Source organism: Sceloporus occidentalis, unplaced genomic scaffold, assembly GCF_023333645.1.
Source record: "Sceloporus occidentalis isolate IW3139 unplaced genomic scaffold, rSceOcc1.0.p SCAF_44, whole genome shotgun sequence".
Classification (NCBI taxonomy): Eukaryota; Metazoa; Chordata; class Lepidosauria; order Squamata; family Phrynosomatidae; genus Sceloporus; species Sceloporus occidentalis.
The window spans coordinates 2,584,579-2,604,963 of NW_028317024.1; the positions used below are offsets into that span (position 1 = coordinate 2,584,579).

At 38.8% G+C, this 20,385-nt stretch overlaps 1 protein-coding gene across 1 annotated transcript; it reads right to left on the reverse strand.

The window, feature by feature from the left end:
* Positions 1 to 1,008: 1,008 nt before the first annotated feature.
* Positions 1,009 to 20,220, reverse strand: LOC149289580 (dyslexia-associated protein KIAA0319-like). The gene is made up of 20 exons (XM_089490403.1): positions 20,124 to 20,220; positions 17,072 to 17,799; positions 15,874 to 16,066; positions 14,889 to 14,987; positions 13,472 to 13,569; positions 12,907 to 12,994; positions 10,752 to 10,844; positions 9,973 to 10,105; positions 9,040 to 9,268; positions 7,180 to 7,303; positions 6,629 to 6,761; positions 5,977 to 6,125; positions 5,344 to 5,495; positions 4,871 to 5,009; positions 4,446 to 4,605; positions 4,108 to 4,250; positions 3,610 to 3,732; positions 2,824 to 2,914; positions 1,460 to 1,551; positions 1,009 to 1,187 (listed from the first exon to the last, which is right to left on the reverse strand). The coding sequence occupies exons 1-20, from the start codon at positions 20,218 to 20,220 to the stop codon at positions 1,009 to 1,011; spliced, it is 3,243 nt and encodes a 1,080-aa protein (XP_089346529.1).
* Positions 20,221 to 20,385: the final 165 nt, after the last annotated feature.

Here is a 20,385-nt window from a genome sequence, read left to right on the forward strand (position 1 = left end):
GTATGGCAGGGGCCTGATCTGGCACCTTGTACAGACCCCGGTACCATCTTAATCTGCTTCTGTAAAACACAGACATTGTTTTGCAGAACTTGAATACCATATAATAAAATCACCAGAAGGTGTAACTGGTTTCCCACCAGGGACAGTATGCAGTTATAAGGGTGTTTCGAGAGGCCAGTTAATACTGCATGAGTCAAATGTTGCATAGAGTTTAATATTTGTACAAATACAAAAATGCAATCTTCCTTATTTTCTTATTTTATTTTCCACTCGTTTAATATTTTTGTATATGCATAAACGTTTTCCAAATGTTTCAAAATGAATTCATGTTCAAGGACTCATTCAAGAAAATACATGCCGCATCTTATTAAATATAGTTTGTCAAGTACCTGTTATAACAGGCACTGTTATTTATAATAACCATTTTCACTTTTTACTGAGCAGAATTTCAGTCCCAACCATGTATGCAATAGAAAGTTAGTAAGGTGGACCCAAGATAGGTGGTACTTTAGGGTCTTCTCTCTGTTATTTTCTGCATTATGACAAATGGGCAGCCATCTTTTCCTAACCTTGCAATCTTGTGTGCATGGCCACCATTAGGGGGTACGCCTAGAAGTTGTGTGGGTTCCATTAGGAAAAACAGTTAATGGCAGAGGCAGTTAAGCTACTAAGGGGCACCATTAAATTAGATAAGCTCACGCAAATAGTCTATCTAGTAACCAGTTCTAAAATCCTACTACAAGCACAGGCATAGCCATCAGGACCCTTTACGCTCTACCTGGTCTATTGAAAGCCATTTAGCATAAAACTAGGTCAAGGAGGAATGTTCTTTTTTTAGTTAAAGAAGAGTTTCGGAAGATATCACGTATAAGTTGCTGTAACATAACGCAAATATATATATTTATACATATTCTGACTTTAGCCGTTTTGTCCACCCATGATATATTTTTGGCCTCAACTCTACATAATGGACTGTTCCAGTTTTTGTTTTTGTTGTTTTTACACAGTTTATCTGTAGTTTGAGCTGAAGTTGAAGGGTGCACCATTTTTGACAGATCCACTGGCAATGTTTTTAGGATTCTCCCGATCTGCTTTCTCCCGGCTGAAAATAGTATCTTGGTCACTGTCAAACTCGGACTCTGACACCATTAGGCTGGAGTTGTGTTCTGTGCTTCTGTGTTTTATTCCTGCGTAGGTAAGAATAAAGTTAAACAATTAAAGAGCCAGATTTTCTCTGTGCTCATTTAATGGAGCTAAGCTTTCTGAGCGAGCGCTCAGCTAGTCTGTGCTTGGTTTTCATTTCCGGGGTGTAGGTAAGGAGCTTTTACAACGGATCAATAACTTTTCTGAAATAATTACACCTTAGCAGCCAGATTTTGTGTATATAATGTTGGACCCAGCCACACAAAAGCAATCATGATTATATATTATTACAACATTGAAGAGGTATTTTACCCACCATATTTTGGCCTTAATTCCATTCTTTCTTGCTCATCTATATTGTCCAGGATTGTATATTTTGTTTTCTTTCTTATTTTTGTCCTTTTACGGCTGTAGTAAAAAAATTTAATTAGAGAATTAGATAAATGATCAATTATACCATATTTTCAATAAACAAAATGCAAATTAATGTAAAACTAATATATTGTTTCCAGCGCAACAAATGTTCTAATAAAAAAACTGTAAGATCACCAAAAGGGTTTTAATTGAGAGAAAAAAAAAATCAGTTTACCCAATGAAAGGATATTACCGTCTAAAATAATGTATTACCGCTGAAATCACCAACGACATTTGCGCTGGACATAGTACATTAGTGTCAGGCAGTTATTATGTCAGGAGCAGGAATCAGGAAGGACCAGTTCAATAGGGAGCAGAGCTCAATATGCAGGCAGAGGCGTTTAGCAAAGAGGGCCAACAACGCTGTCAGGAAAAGCCGAGGTACGGTACACAGGCGGGTCACGAGGTACAGAAGGAGCAGACTAGCCAACGTCAGGACACAAGCCGAGGTACGGTACACGAGCGGGCAACGAGGTACAAAAGGGTCAGGCAAAGCCGTAGTCAAAGGAGAGCCAGGAATCACGAACCGTTTAGTAGATAAGGGTCAGGCAGGCGCGAGGTCAAAGGAAAGCCAAGTAGGTACACGGAGAATCACTAGGAAGGCGCACTCAGGATGTAGCAGGGAAGCACAATAACTGAGCACTGAGCAAAGCTCAGTGCTTGGTTTTAAACTTGCCGCTCGGGGGAAGCTCCGCCCCCGAGTGGGAGGCTACAGCGGCGAGTTCCCGCGAACCTTGTTCGGGGAACAATAAAGTTAATAGAGGGCGCGCGCGCCTAGCAAAAGCCGGTCGAGTGGAGAGGCCGGTAGGTGTCCTGCTGGATCCGATGCCCGCGGGTAGCGGGCATCCAGGTAAGAGACCGCGTCGGGTCGCCGGACCCCGGCGGGTACCGCAACGGGTCGCCGGACCCCGGCGGGTACCGCATCGGGTCGCCGGACCCCGGCGGGTACCGCATCGGGTCGCCGGACCCCGGCGGTTACCGCAACGGGTAGCCGGACCCCGGCGGTTACCGCAACGGGTAGCCGGACCCCGGCGGTTACCGCAACGGGTAGCCGGACCCTGACAATTAGGTAGATACCAAATAATAATAATCAGCCTACAGGGCTCATTATATAGGCAGGTAAAGTGATGCCGTCGTCTGCAGCAGTAGCCAGACACAAGCAAGACCATAAGTGATAGAAACGAGAGACTCTCTATAGTAAATCTGCTGCTGAATATTCATTGCCAAGATGGTTTGTATTTATAACAGTTCTCATTAGGAATTTACCTTTTGCAACAACAAATGCAGAGCCAAGTCAGTCCCATCAAGAAGGCAACCAATGCAAACGTTAGTACAGTGATGTAAAGTACACTCCAGTCTGCAAAACAGGTGAACAAAAGCGCAATGTCACTTGGGTTGTCCTTTCATTTGCGATCTTCAGTTAACCAGGGAAATATGCAGAGTTTAACTATGTAGCAACTAGCAACCTGGGATTTCCCGGTCGTCAAACAAAATGTTTGGTCGGCCATATCAAGAGGGCTTTGGCAGGACAATTTATTAATGTGTTATTAACCATATATATTGAATTTATACAGCTGGTAATGCTATTTCTGATCTTGTTCCTCCATGCACTCGCTCATAACAAATTTGCTGTTGACAGAGATTATCATGGGATGTTGCATTAATAGGAAGGGACAAGTATAGTAGAGAAGGGGAGGTACATAAAGTGGTGGGACGGGAAGGGTAGTGGGTCATCACATGAGGGCGGGATCAATGTAATGGCTACACCAACCAATAGGAGCACCAAGGAAATCCTGCACCAAGGCACCAGTGACCCTAGGCTCCACCATCAGCCAGTAAGGTAGTGCCCCTTATGTGATAGCACTCTAAAGCCAATCAGGTGAGACAGTAAAGTGGGGCTTGGTACCAGAGAGGACTGCAGAAGAAGCTCTATGTTCTGAGTTAAACATAATACTCATAGTGAGTATCTAATTGGGAGTAATAACAACAGGCATTCTTTAGAACCAACAGCTCCTGAATGTTAGTCTATGGCACAGCTCTGCTTCAACTTACCGCAGTTACTTTCTCCATCACTGATGTAACGCTGAATTAAGTTCTCCGTCCAAAGTGGATAACACAGGCAGGATTTGGTTATAGGATCACACTGTCCGTGGCCAGAACATTTCAGAAGGCATACTGATAAAAAGATTAATAGTGGCAGGATCTAGTGAATAAATGCATATGTTTGTTGATATTTAGTATTTAAAAAATATCTAAAAATCTATATTACAACAGATTATGAGTATAACTATGCTTTAAACCAGTGGAGGTCAACCAACATTTCCCATTACAAGACTTTTCCCAAGTCTTTGATGATCAAAATACAGGCAAGCAGCAGTTTGTTACCTACATGCCTAATATTAACAATTTATCAAGGGTTGCACACTCACTCTTCAAGATACCTGGACTGGGGGTGTACATAGGCGTTACATTTGCTGTTCACCTACTGTGCTGAATTAAATACACTTGTAACTAAATGTAATGAAGCGTCATTGCAAGTATTAAACTTACCAGCAGTGTCTACACGAAGAACCTTGTAGACTAGGAAGCCTGCCTTCTCTTTCAGTAACTGCCCTTGAAGCGTCCGTGCAACATCAGCTGCTTTTTGCATTTTTAGCGGAGGACCAGTTTCGACATAGAACACGATTACCGTACTGTGAAGTATATTTTTGCATAATTATGTAAGGCAAATACCCCTGCCCACTGTAAATGGCAATTTTCTACGTCCCAAATTATGAGAAAAAGTATTTGCACCGCCCTTTATACTCATCTCTCAATAACCGTTGTTGTTCAACTAGACAAAATGTGTGTGTGCTGAAATAATAGACTAAAATTTCTCTACAATATACCTTAAATCAGAATGTGCTTGTATCTTCTGAACCTTAATATCGGAATCCATAACGTTCAGAAGGACTGCCAACTGTCTTAATAATGTATCTTTCTGTTGTTCTGTCAGCTGGCCAACTCCAACTTCCAAAATCAATTCTACCAAGTTTTGTTTTCTTGGATCTTTGAAACAAGGAAAAAGCAGAGAAGATTGTTACAATATATATACAATATACAATATATACGCATATGGATATCTGGCCCTGTAATGTATATTGTAATATCCATGGTGATCTTGACAGAAGTACTCATATGAATACATGAGAAAAGCATAACTGAAATCATTTTCTTCAAATATTAGGAGTTTCCATGGTTCTTTGTCCTATATGCTAACTAAAGTAAAACAAGTAATAGGCTAATTTATTAAGATATACATAAATATTCATACCAGAACGCACTTCCACTGTTGCCGTGTCAGTATCCGAGTATCCTCTGGCATCGGTAACCTTCAAGTGGAAAAGATATATTCCTTCTACTAGATTTGTAAGCTGAAGAACTGGTTCATGGTCAGAGGAGTGCAAAACATCCTGTTACCAGGTCACAAAAGAACAGTTAAAATATGGTACAAAATCAAAACAGTATGTGATTATTGGATGCGCTATATGAAATATGCTGGGAGGTAGGACCCTGGCTAATTGCCAGCCATAGTCGATTCCAGTTACTCATTGTATGGGTAAGATACAAATCATATAAGAAACACACAAATGAGCTCCAACACTATTCAATGTTCTTTTAAAAACATACTGTAATATAGAATTTAAATGTGATTTTATATTCTGTGTAATTGCAAGGTTGTTGTAGGTGAAAAGGAAAGCATGATACTAGTACAATGGAGTTAAACAAAGATGAGATTGTATTTACCCCAGCTGCAGGACTCTGACCATCCCTTGTCCAGAGGTATGAAACCAGCCCTTGTGCACTTATGGATTTCGAGGCATCCAAGGATATTGAATTATTGGGAAGTACAAGAATATGTGTTCCACCAGCATGTGCCTTAGGTGGGCTATTATTTTCTGACACATAAATAGGGTAACAAAAATATAAACAAAACTGGTGAATATTTAATACAAATGTGTCAAAAATGACCAACTATTCAGATATTGCTCTGTATCATGGGCTTCCTGTCTGTTATACTCATTTCTGGCTGCATTTTATTTTTAATGAATGTACTTTTATAATCGAATCCATTTGCTGTATGTATACAGTTACAGGTGATGTGAACTCGTATGCCCTTGCCTGTAACTTGCCAAATTACACCTTCCATTAATGAGGAAGAATAATTTTAAAAAAGTACAAAACAGTCACATAAAATATTGCTTTGCTTGATCCAATAATATACATTGCAAACATTGGTGAACCGATTCAGCAGCCTCAGGACATAATCATATGATCTCATACTAAGTAACAACTCATCATGAATAACATATACGTTATCCAGTTGTGTGATGTTTTGTGTAGCTTTTATCTTAATAATGCCATTGTCTCAGTACTCACCTTCTTTAACCGTTACAGAAAGCATAGCACTGCTGCTCAGGCCTTGACTGTCTTTCACGGTCAAACGAAAATGATACACTCCAACCTGAAGGCCAGTCACCTTTCCCACTGCCTTATCACCATCCTCAATGGTCACTTTGGTTGGGCCACTGGAGTGTAAACAAAGACAAGGTATATTGTTTTTATAGTTCTATATGTTAAACACAAATAATGTTCTAAAATAAAAAATAAGATATGCACCTTGTCATTGGTATGATTAAATGCCCCAGCATGCAAAACGGGTAGGGTCCTGTGTTATCTGTACCTTCTCTGCCTTGCATATTTGTGGTGAAGACTCGATAATAAAGTACATGATGTTTAGCTATACCTGCAGCTTGGTCACCACCACGGATATAAGGTGAGTGTGCCTCCAACCGATGTACGAGTTTGCGATTCTGTTGACACTGTGGATGATATGGCAGTGCGCCTTCAACTAGGGTAACAAGCTTGCAACTAATTGGTGTCCACATGATTTATTGAAGGGAGTGTGGGGCCCTCCATCTCCTATGGCTATGTAATTACTGTACTTGTCAAGGGTATTTTACATTTATGGGACAGCTGGATCTAAGCTGTTATCCACCCACACTAAAAATCTAAACTCTGTATTCAGTACCTGACGTTTTCCCACTCATAGGAAACAATGCCTTGATCATCTCTGCTTTTACTCCCTTCTAGTATTGTAGATGCCACTGGAAATGTCAGTTCTTTATCAGGGCCTGTCACTGCAACGGGTGGCTTGTTACTCTCTGTCGAAATATATAAAACAGGGTGATTTTAGTGTCAGTTTCTGCCTTCAGAATATCTGCCTTCAGTCTGCTTAATATAAACAAATTCTTGTGGGCTCAGGGTAGATATACACATATATGATTGTTTGTTCGCTAAGGATTAGTATATGTTCTCAGTATCTAGTTACCTTCACCTTAACTTATAAATAACTTGATTAGAAGTATTCACAGTACTTTTTCTTCCTACAGTTCTCGCATCCCTATTCCATCATGATTTCTAGCAGAAGTTGTGAAGTTTAACAACTGGGAATGTAAACATGCACTGGATAAGCTTAAGGCTACCTTAAACATAAGATAAGGACCAACCAAGGTTTGAGATTTTTATAACAGGAAAAAATGGGCCATACATTTATAAGGTCATTATATGTAGGTCACATACCAGGCTGTACAATCACTGTCACTTCAGCAGTTGATTGTTGTTGGGATGAGTCTGATACCGTGAGCTGGAATGTATATTCTCCCACTTGCATGGCAGAAGCTTGAAGATATGGAGAGCGCACACCCTGTGCACCATATAAAACAACAAGTCATCAGCCATACTCACTAATACGAGTTTAAGTTTAAAAGGCTAGTAGATCATTAGAAACCCTTTTTGCAATTATGTTACAATTAGAAATGTCCTTGTTTTCCATGAAAACGTTTTAATGGAAACAGTTTGTGGAAGATCCTTTTCTATTCCAGCATGACTGTGCCCCAGTGCACAAAGCAAGGTCCATAAATACATGGTTGGATGAGTTTGATGTGGAAGAACTTGGCTGGCCCGCACAGAGCCCTGACGTCAACCCTGTCAAGCCTTTAAGATGAACTGTAATGGAGATTGTGAGACAGGCCTTCGTGTCCAACATCAGTGCCTGACCTCACAAATGCTCTATTGTGGAAAGCCTTCCCAGTAGAGTCGAAGCTGTTTTAGCTTATAGCCAACAACATATTAATGTCTATATATTTATAAGGCAATGCCATAAAAGTCTCTGTTGGTGTAATGGTCAGGTGGCCCAATACGTTTGACCAGGCCCGGACTGGGACAAAAAATAGGCCCGGGCATTTAAGACTGAGCAGCCCATTTTTATTTATTTATTTATTGTTAAAGCCCACCCTTCATGTACCATCTTTGCATTTCCCAAAATCACTTAAACATTCATGATAGACACAAACACTCACTCATTCACACAAATCATTAACACATATTCATTAATGCAGTCTCACAAATCATTCAAGCAACTCATCCACACGTGAATTCATTAATTCTCATACGCATTCACACGATTCATCCACACATTTATTCATTCATTCATTCTCGTACGCATTCACACTACCCCCTCTCCCCATCAACCCTTCCCCTTCTTACTATGTTCCTCCTTATCACTATGTACCGCCTTCCTCACTTCTTAATATGTACCCCCTCTCACTATCTAACCCTTCTCCCCCCTCTGCCCCTTCTCACTGCACCCCCCTCCCTCACCCTACTTACCTTGTTGCCGGAGTAAGCAGCAACTGCGACCGGGTCCGCCACTCTAGGGGGCCAGGCAGCCCTCACCAGGGCCGGCCTTAGGGGTGTGCGGCTGCACAGAGCTTAAATTAAAACATGGAGGATGTTAAATAAAGTAAACCCCCCCCCGATATTTTAATAATCCCTGTGCGGCCGCACACCCCTAAAGCCGGCCCTGGTGGGGGCTGCCCAGCCCCCTACAGTGGCGGACCCGGTCGCAGTTGCTGCAGGCTTAAGGGGCTGGGGCCTATTTTAAGGTAGAGGCCTGGAGCGGCAGCTCCATCAGCCCCCCCGTCAATCCGGCCCGGGGCCGCCCGGCCCACCGGGCAAATGTGGGCCCGATGGCCAGTCCGGGCCTGCATTTGACCATATAGTGTGTCTGTGTGTGTGTATATATATGTATATATATATATACATGGGCTGCAGGCATATTGTAACCAATGCCAAGTCTAGATGTTAAAACATACAAGAAAAACCTGCCTATGGTACACATGCTGTCATGTCCAAACCACTGTGAGTTATTGTAATGCTATATATATAATTCTTCTCCCAAAGGGGCACAGTGCACTTAGCAGCAACTGAAAGTGGCTCTAAGGTGTTGCCTGCATTGGATCTTGTGTCTTTTCACTGTTTTCTCCATTCCTGCTTGAGTACAGGTTACTTCCATTATACAAATAAAAGCCCCAGAAATGATTGCTACTCAGCATACATTAAAACACCAGTCATCAAGAAAAAAGAATCATATGTGCGTACCTGCATGGCTACTACTTTTCCCTTACTGCCAGGGCTCAATGACCACTCATAGCTGACAATATGGTGGTCATCACTGCTCTTATTTCCATTCAATGTGATGAAATTTTGGGGAAGGGTTATGACTTGGTTAGGTCCAGCATTGGCAAGTGGAGGGTAATCCACTGGTTTGTTGACAGTAACACATGCTGTAGTTGAGTTTGTAGCTCCATCCGAGTCTGTCACAGTTAACCTATAGGATAGGTTATGTTATTATTGATTTACTGTATTGCTGCTATCACAGTCTGCAGTGTAAACATGTTTTCAATAAATTATATGACTAGAAATACAGTCATGTGAAAAAGAAAGTACACCCTCTTTGAATTCCATAGTTTTACATATCAGACATAATATCAATCATCTTTTCCTTAGCAGGTCTAAAAATTAGGTAAATACAACCCCAGATGAACAACAACATATGATATATTATACTGCATCATGATTTATTCAACAACAATAAAGCCTTGTCATTGTGTTAACACACACCTGAATGCTCCAGACCAGCAAACTGCTAAAACTGGCTTTTATAGAGGTGGTTACACTTGATGATGATCAATTAATCAAGGGCTACTTAGTATCTTAATTCCTATGGAAGGAGAAAGGGTATGCTTAGTTTTTCACGCATGGCTTATCCATTTTGGCTTTATTTTTGTCCAATAAATCATGACAAGGTGTAATATGTCTCATCAACTGACCACTGAGAAAAGATCCAGGAGTGTTTGATGAGGTTACTTAGACAAAACCATACATAAACAGTAAAGTAGAAGTATAATTTGAGGACACACTGCATTATATCCTTAAAACAATGTCCTTCAAATCTCTTTAGCAAAGCACATTATAGATAACTGTGTAGAGACAATGTGCTCTCTAAGAGGAAACTACAGTGATCGTTCTCACCTAAAAGTGTAGTTTCCTGTTACCAGACCAGACAAGTGCAAGACTGGAGAGTCTCCTGATGCCTTCTGTTCTTGTAAAGGACCTTTGATTTCTTCCCAGTGATAAGCGACTATTTTATCATCATCAGTACTCTCTGGGACAAATACAAAATAACAAATTTTTTTAATCAAAGCTTATATTAACTTGTTGTTAAGATGTAGCTCTGAAGTGACATGCTACTGACTAGGAGGGAATGTTTGCAGAGAAGGTGAAGAGGAAGGTGACATGAAAGGGGTTATAAAGTGGAAGCAGATATAGAGAGAAAAACTTAACACGACAGAAGCAGAATAGGAAATGTCTGTTACTGTTCTGCTTACAGAACGTATTCATCCCTCACCTAACTATAATACTTCAGTAAGTGTGATTATTGGTATACCCGAGTGTCCCTGTGGGGAGTCATATGATGATGTCACGTACACCTCATAGAGTGGAGATGCAGAGCAGCTTCTAATTTGATGGTGGCTATAGTCTTTTAAAAGCTCTGTATTTGGGGGCAAATTATTGATGCTGTAATCAGTGTCATATTCAGGCCCAGAGCAGCATACACTTTGTATTGTATCGTATCGTATTGTTAGTTCCATAACCCAAGAAAATGACATAAAGTCTATATATTCAATGTGCACAGGATTTGGAAAATGAAACTTCTGTACTAGGCCGTAAAATGCACTGCAGTCACAAAACACATAAATATATATAGACACAAAGATGTCTGTAAAAACAAAATTTCAAGCTGTACTTACGGCTTCCATCGATAAAGGTAAATGATGTCGGTAAAGATACTTCTTGAGCTCTTGGAGACACAACTACCACTGGAGGCTGATTCACTCTGGGTGCTAGAGAGAACAAAAATAACAAACAGAAGGAGATATGATTGTAACATTTTATTTTATTCTTATTATTACTTTGTTTTAACATTGAACAAATGGTGGCAGGAATAAAAGTGTAAATTATTCTACTGGTACTACATGTGATATGCTGTACTTTTTAAACTTTTTACAAAAAAGGCTGAATTCTTGTAAAAAGAGCATTGATTTTCACGCTGTATATATGTCTGCGAGTGTGCATGAGAGTAGAGTTATGTGACTGATGAAAATATCGAAGATATCTTGCATTCATACATTGTGAACTATGGGGTAATTTTTCAAATGCCACTTTATACATCCCCTCAATAACTATGGAAATATTTTTATTTTTACATAACCTTTTTTACTTTGGGTTATCTAAGTATGGTCCTGTTAAGGTGTACAAGTTTTTGTTTAAAATATTATTATTAAATTTTCATGTTGAGTAGTTTTATTAAGCTTATATTCATTTAAACATTAAAATGCATGTATTCCGTGAAATAAACAGTATTCTCCTTTTTTTTTTAAACGCAATATATACAGCTAGCACCTCGCTCGCAACCTGTGGGTGTGTGAATTTAAATAGATAAACTGAGAATCTTTGCGGTGTTTAACATTTACGGCTGGAGTAATGATACTGACCCGACGAAAACAGGCTCTCAGTTGAAACCTCCAAAATACGTTGCTAAAATTGAAGTGTTGTCTTTGTATAACATATATTTTATATTTTGAAAATTACATTATTCAAGACTGAGATGAAATACATGGTTGTGCGCAGATATCAAAAGTTTTGATGTGGTGGGTCATAGTTTCGTAAAATCCTCATCTGGGCCATTTTAAAAAGATGAGGAAACAATATAAAGCACACTGACTCCTCAAAGGGAAAGGCTTACTGGAAATTAATTAAGCTATACATTTTATTACACTATGATTAAGCTCATTTACCTAAAAAATAAAAAAATAACAAATCACATATTGCACCATGTCATGATTTATTCAACAAAAATAAAGCCAAAATAGAGCCATGTATGAAAAGCTAAGTACACCATATGATATGAAGCTTGTAGAACCACCTTTAGCAGTAATCATTTTCTGTATGACTTTATCAGTCTCTTAAATCGTTGTGGTGGAATTTTTGTCCACTTTTCTTTCCGAATTTGCTTCAGTTGCTTGAGGTTTGCAGGCATTTGTTTATGCATAACTCTCTTAAGGTCCGGCCACAGCATTTTAATGGGGTTGAGGCCTGAATTTTGACTGGGCCATTGCAACACTTTGATTCTTTTCTTTTTCAACCATTCTAATCTAGTAGATTTGCGGTTTGTTCAGATGCAACTTTGCAAACCTTTCTGCCATGTTCTTTTCAGATAGAAGAGGATTTAACTTGGCAACCCTGTTAACATTCAACATGCTAACTGAGCATTGCACGGCCTGACCTTGGGGTTTATTTGCTGGGGGGACATGGCAACTGCCTTGAATGCTTTCCACTTTTGAATAATCTTTCCCACTGTAGAATGATGGACTTTAAGTTGTTTGGAAATGGCCTTATAACTCTTCCTAGGTTGATGGGAAGCAACAATTGCTTCTCTACGATCATTGCTGATGTATTTCCTCCTTGGCATTGTGTTAACACACACCAGAGTGCTCCAAGACAGCAATCTACTAAAACTTTGGCTTTTATAGAGGTGGTCACACTTGCTGATGATTAAGTAGTCAAGGGCATTTGATTAGCAGCCCCGTCATCTTAATTCCTATGAAAGCAGTAAGGTTGTATTTAGTTTTCCATACATGGCTTCTCCATTCTGGCTTTATTTTTGTTGAATAAATCATGGCACAGTGTAATATATCATGTGTTGTTCATTTGAGGTTGTATTTACCTTATTGTAGAGCTGCTAAGGAACAGATAATTGTTATTATGTCCTGATATGTAAAACCATAGAATTCAAAGACTGTGTACTTTTTTTTAATCAAATCTATCTATCTATCTATCTATCTATATACATACACAGATCCATAACAAATAAATACTCTTCCCACACACTTTTAATGCATTTACCTGGTTTGACAGTAACATTTACAAATCCTTCTCCAAAAGTGTTAACATTTGACACAGCAACTCTGAGTAGATACAGTCCTGCAGACAGCTGAAACACACAAACTTATATAATACATGATTGAAGAACACACAAGATATATTCATTAAACACCACTGGGGATTTGTACTAAGGAGTAGGAGTGGAACGAAAAATCAAGCAAAAAAAGTCCTACATGCTTTGCCTAAAAATCAATACCGGAAATACAAACAAATTTGGTAAAAATTATACTTTTATTGGCTCAATGAACTGCACTAGATTGCAAGCTTTTGAGACTCATTGGGTTTCTTGTAGATGTGAGTGGATTTGGTAAAGACGATAACTTTTGTTGCCTAACTGAATTCCTATAAGCTTTCAAGTCTACATAAGGAAACCTGTGCCTGAAGATGTTATACACAGGTAGTCTCAAAAGTCTACAATCTAAAGTTATTCAGTAAACCAATAAATCTTTACCAGGTGTGTTTATTTTCTTTCCATGCCTAACACAGTGCCTCATTTGTAGTAAACATTAGCATGACAGCTTCTTACTTTGGACAGTTTTGGTGTCCTTGTATGTTTCATTTCCAGTTGTCCTTTGAAATCCTCTGGCTGGTTTACCAAACTCCATTCATAGAGATAAGGCATATCTGTTGAAGATAAGCAAAACATTGTATCTAGCACTAAAGACTACATTTTTTTGCTATGTTGTGGCTCAATTTCTTAAGCAGATCCATGTGTCTGAGACAAAGTGCTCCTTAAAATCCAACTGTTCGGTAACTTTTGCCATTAGCCTGAGCTACCCCTGATATATTCACTTGTGTGCTGTGCTATATAGTAATTTTTACTATACTAATGATTAGTTCAATCATCTTAATGGTATTTTCAATTTTAGGCACTTTAGACCCCCCCAGAGTTTTGCTAACAACCAATACAATAAAGGGAGAAATCTTTACATGTCTCCTGTCTAATACTGTCTCTGGTTTCCTCATGTTTAGTAAGGGCATGGCCTGGTTACATGTTTTCATGGTTATGTCAGCAGGGGCTTGCAGAGTAAATCGTCATTATGCAGGCAAGGGTAGCACTTCAGCACCTCCAGCAATGACCGGGAATGACTTGCTGGTCGAGGTTTAATCAAACACTTAAAAAACTATTATGCAAAGTTTACTTTTCATATAAGTAATGTTTGTTTAATAGATTCTTAAGTTTGATGCTCTTTAAAGACTAGGTAAATATCTAGGTAATTGGTATGTGGCAAGAAAGTCCTGGTAGATGGAAGTAACCGAGAAAGACAATTACACTGCCTGCATCTCCTTTAATTACAGTGGCAAGTTTGTTGGACAACCTGACACAACATGGCAACATCAAACCGAGGCACCAAGTCCTAAGGATACATATGGAGCCAGTCTGAAGGAAAACTTATTGCTCTGAGATCATAGCAACCGGCACACAAAATAAACACAGCCAGAGTCCCCAGAGTTCTTGGCACCCTTGGAAACCTATGTGTCTGGCTTCTGCTTCCAGCATGTACCTGCTTGCTAGCAAAGTACAGAAACTGCAGGTGGTACGCCTTTTCCGATAGGCAGCTCCCTAGGTTACCTTAATAAAAGGGCTGGCCCTGAATAGAGTCGGTATATGCTATAAACTCAAGTTAAGTGAATAGGGGAAAAAATTGTTTTGTGGAAATGTCATGTATAGTTTGGACATCATTATGTTTTATGGGATCCAAGTTATGAGGATGTCAGGGAATTAGAAGTGAAATTGTAGGTTCATGCTTGTTCTTTTGCAAATTGCTTGCTTTAAAAAAATGGAGTTCCAGAGCTTAGTCAGCTTTTTGGGAACTGTCCCTGCTGCGATCCATATCTCTGGAAAAAAAAATTTGTCGGTGATGAGGTCTTCATTCAGTATATAGAGTTCCGGGATTGCATTTTGCTAGTCACCAATATATGTAGTACAAAGTATGAATCACCTGCTGGGGCTTCAGGCGTCACAAAGACATTAAGCGGCAATTCATCTTTCGGCAAAATCACTTGAATGCTGTCTCCAGTAGACACTGAAAGCTCTTGCGCTACAGTAGACAGAAGATACAAAAAGTTGTATTGTTTATGCAGCATCATGCAGGAAAAATTAAATATATATATAGTGCATAGTCCCACTATGTAAGAAAAACATTTTAGTGCAGAGAAAGGCATTATTTAATATTTTTTCCATAATGTTAAAACACATTTTACTTGTTGTCTACTACAAAGAAAATCAAATGCCCTGCTCTCTCTGGCTTGTCACTTCCCTTGGGGTAATAATGGATCCTTCTTGTTCTCCCGAGGGTGTGCATATTATCATAGTTTACTAATGTAATGTTAGTACTTAAGTATGTTTTTACTATATCTTTCTTATAATTTGTGGCTAAAATAATAATAAGGGATATGTTATTATTCCAATTTCATTTCTAAATTCCCTAATAATGAAAATACTAGAACATATGAACAAAAAGTTAGTAATATTTGAGTAAAAAAAAGGAAACTGTTTCCCTCTGCATCCTTTTAGTTTAACTCGCAGCTAAGAATAAACAATACAGTAGGTTATGGAGGTAAATAACTCCCAGCATTTATCTGTCAATAGCAGAGTTCTTTGTAATGAAATAGTCCATCTAAAAACAATACACAAATGCACGCCAACACCGTAACAAGTGAAGTTTGTATCGCACCAACATACATATCTATCTTTACTAGAAACCTGTTGATTCAGTAATGAAGAAGTACATTTTTTTAAGTCTTGCAAAAACAATTACTTAATCTTTGAACACAGCATAGACTGCAGGCTCTTCAAGACTTATACCTGGACAATCAATTAGTAGAACTTAAACTGAGGTATATGCAATTTATATTCCAAAATGGGTGCAGGAATGATTAAAAAGGCAGATGTTTCTCAAACAATGTTCTATAAAGGCTACTTACATGGCACTTTTGAAGTGCTGACAGTCAGAATGTTGGTAGCAGTGAATGGAGTAGAAGCTCCAAGGTTGGGTTCGAGGCCCGAGACCGTTTGGTGCTCCGGCTGCCAATCAGTAGTTGAATAGAGTCCAGTCTTTTCAGCAACAAATGTGGTTTGTTTCTCCAATGAGGAAGAACTGGGCAGTGCAGATGATGGCTGAAGAAAATAAGAAAACCAAAATAAGATATAGGCAACAGAAGAAAAGTATTATATTTGCTTTCTCTGTAAGTGCCAAAACCCACTGCTTTCTATTCACTGTATACAGTGCTCCCTAGTTAACTCCAATTTCATATGTTTTGGTGAAAACATATGGGACGTGAAATGTTACAGGTGGACTACAGACAATGTTTGCAATTCCATTTAAATAATTTCGTTTTTGTCCGGGGGAGAGCTGGTACCATTCAGCCCAGGGGTCCAGACCAAGCAGGTGGCCATCAATACAGTAAAAATGAGAAAAAAAAGTCTGATTCATTTTTTAATGCATTTCCAACCAATGTTGTTTTGCAAACATACTCAACTGTATTGCGTTTTGGATTAATTGGGATAATTCCCCATTTTAGGGTTTTCCAAGGTGTATTGGTCATTACTTTGTTTATGGTCAGTAATACCGTGCCCCAAGACATCTAATATCATGATCAATGTTCACTGTCCAGTCATGTCCAATACAAATTTACTAATAAAGGACTGCAGAATGTCTACAAAAAGAGCAGAAAATATAAACAAGCGAGTGGTAAATGTTTTCTAAAGCCCTTACCACTCTAGGTACCTCAATGGCTATATGTGGAAACGCAAGTAAAACACACCAAAACCGCTTTAATTAATCCAAAATCTTCAAACCAGAGCATATGTCCACCTTGCAGACCCTAATGCTTTTGGATTACTTCTCAAAGACATTAACAATCCAGACTATGATGTCACGTTACTTGGATGGTTATGGTCTCTTTTTACGTAAATCGTAAATCAATCCTCCGTCCCTCTTGAACAGGGGCTTATAATCAAGAAACTGGTCCCTCTATTATAAGCATTTTTCTTGGACCAGTACCTTATCAGTGAAGAAGAATTACATATACATTTTATACCAGATGATTTAATTACTAACCCATGTTAATAATTTCAGGTACTTGTGCTCCTTGTGTCAAAAGGCTAGAGACTATACCTTACCTCTCTTAGAAGAGGACCATTCTTTTCCATTGTGTGTGGTAAAGTTATATCTGCTTGTGTTGTTGTAGAGGTTACATGGTCAGCAAATGTTGCCTCTGACACATTGTGAACAACTACATTACTCATGGTGGTCTCTTCTCTTTGGACATCTGGTGCATCTTTGTTGCGTCTGCCTATTTCCAAAGCTGAAGAATTTTGTTCTGGCTCTGGAAAAAACCAACCTAGATAGCCTACATCAGAATTCCCTTTGCTATCTCCTTTAGCACTTAGGTGAAGAAAATCAAACTGAGGGTCACTGTAATCATCAGGGTACTCATCTTGCTCCTCAAGGCTGGGATCCTTATTTACAAAAGATAGATCTTTAAGATGTGCCTCTTCCTCATTAGAGTCATCCCGCCCTCCTAGTGGGTAACCTCGACTAGGCAAAAAATTTTCATAGAGAGACAAGGGAACAAATCTTGGAGATGGCCTCAAGACAAATGTTAGGTAAGATTTCATGTTCTCCATCTTCTGGGGCTCACAGCTCTCTTTATGTTGGCAGTTTACAATGTAACATTGTTTGCCCAACATCCAGGAGAGATCACAGCCTGATTGGTTACAGCAGGCAGTTGTGCAGTCAGACATGGTCCGGGCATTAGGCACTCTCATGATGTGTGTGTTTTGTAAATTAGGAGATATAGCTGCACCGGAGAAGGTTGCTCCCTCCCTGCACTGTTCACAGCCAAAGCCTGTAAATAAGATAATTGAATATATATGAAATATACAAAACAAATAAAAATCCATTACAATTTTTTTTTTTAAAAAAACTATATTTAACTGGTCACAACACTATTTTGGTTTCATTTTTCATGTAACAAGTTTTAAACAAATGTTTAGAAAGCCTGCATCTATAGCATCACTGCTAGGATGACTACATGCTAATATTATAGTACAATAAAGGATTTGTGGAACTATTGAGAATTTTTTTTAGAAATTTTAATATAAATGATGATTGTATATTGGCCCAAGAACAAGGACTATGGGCAGGGTTGCCAAAAGCCATAAGTTGTATGTAACACTCTCTGTTGTTGAATTTATTACCAAAAAACCTTCTTAACAAGACAATATTTTGAAACACATATACTAGTTTTTTCTGTATCAGCTATTGATCACATGTTATAAACCACAATTTGGATCAGAGGTCTCAGCATGGATTGTGTTTCAAAAACTAATTACGGTAGTATGGATATGCACATTTTATTTATTTTATGTATAGTACACATAAAAGTGCAGTTTTTGAAAATAACTTTTTTTTTAATTAACAAAGGGACCCACAGAGTACAACACTTTTTGCCAACAGAAGCCCTCAATTCCTACTTCATCGGTACTAGGGATAGTGTATTAAACTATGCTTAAAAAAGAATTATCCTCAAAATCTGTAAATAAATTCCACTTTTTGCCACATAAATAATAATTACAAAATAATCATTTATTACGTTTTTTCATCACGGGACACTTGATGAGTTCCTGTGATCGTATTATTTTGAGAAAAACATGTTTCTTTAATGAGATCAATGATTGATCCTACATGCATTTGCCATTTGCATAATAATTTACAGCAACAGATGGGTTTATCTGGAATGGCGTCAGTCTTTGCTACACCATCTGCAGTTAAAGTCTGTTTTTATTACATGCTCACAAATTGGATCCATCTTTAAGGAAAACTCCTGGTCCATCATTGCGCTGAATGATACCGAGCTTTGCTTCAGCTCTTGCACATTTTGCAAGAGTCCCGAAAAATTGTCCAGAAGAGCAGACGTGAACATATATTTTGGCATTTTTAGACCAATTAAAAAGGTTGCATCACCCAGGCCCATGTAGCCTTATGGTCTTGTCACCAGTGCCACAAAAATCCATGAGATACCCCAGAACAGCACTTTATGGCCCAGCTGTCACAAGTGTCATACAGTTAAACATAGGTATAAGCCAAATTGTAGTCTATTTCACAGCTAACTTCCACAGTACTGCATTATTCAAATGAAGCATATGACTGAGTTTGAAATTCATATCTGCCCTACAGGCAGATACAGTGCTGTGGGGGGGGGGGTGCGAGTGAGGCCCTCGGGGAATTACAAACTCAATCTGAGACAAACCGACATATCTGTAGAATGACTCTGCAACAAAGCTTCCGGTGAGATTATATATATATAAAATGGAAATCCAAGTAAAAAGTGGTAAAAGTAGCAATCACCATAGCAACCAACAATGTTCTAGACTATACCATTGAACACCAGAATTGCTCTTTATACATGCGCCCTAAACATGGTTTATGAGTATGCATTTGCCCAGAACTCTCTGCATCCTACTCCGTATGAAGGCTGAGATGATGGGAACTTGGATATGGTGGGTATAAGTGGGCATGGGTAAAGACAGAAGCAGCCAGCTACTATGCCCAAAGCCCCTAGGGTAAATCCACAGAGTTCTCCATGTGGGTATGTGTAATGTCAGCGTGTGTGTATATATAGCATGTACTCTGCATTATAAGGCTCGTTTAGAATGTATGTGGGAACTTGGGAAGAGATGTTTAGGGTCTTTTGAGGCTTATTATGGCTTCAAGTCATTCATACTATATGAATCAAGCTACACTCGTTTCACAAACCTCTAAACCGATGTCATATGAGATTAATTCTCTGGGGGGCTCTCTTGATTTTATGCAGAAATAGTAACAAATTCCCATCAAGCCATAAGGCAAATCTCAGCTAAAATAAGACAAAACCTAATAAGCTCTAACAACAATAAAACCCTAGAAAGCCTACAACATTGAATCTCATACTGTTTACCTTTTAATCTATACATTTGCTAATAATCTTATATAAAAAGTCAAAAACTGTGAAAATCATTTTGATTGTCATAGACTAGACTGATATAACGTTCAAGGCTAAAGTCACACGTAAGCTGGCTTTGATTGCTTCCTGTAACTAAACCTTAAAATTGCCAAATATGAGTACATATAGAGATAAAAAAATAAGAATAAGGACAGGTTAACGCACCTGTTAAGTGAAGAAGTGCTTACCTGTAAGTGCGCTGAGCCAGATGAAGAAGCTGTAGATAAATGTATGCATGATGCTGAGCCTACTGTTTACCACCTGCCGTCTCTGTGAGTCGCTCATTTCCAGCTATTGAGCCTGTGTCAAAGAACCAGTGGAAAATGTTACCTTTCCAATTACGGTAATTAGATTTCTATAAAAAAAAAAAACTATATGAATTGTCGTGACGGTTATTCTGGATTCTCGGTAAAATAATATAGATTGAAATGCATTACATATAGGTGATCA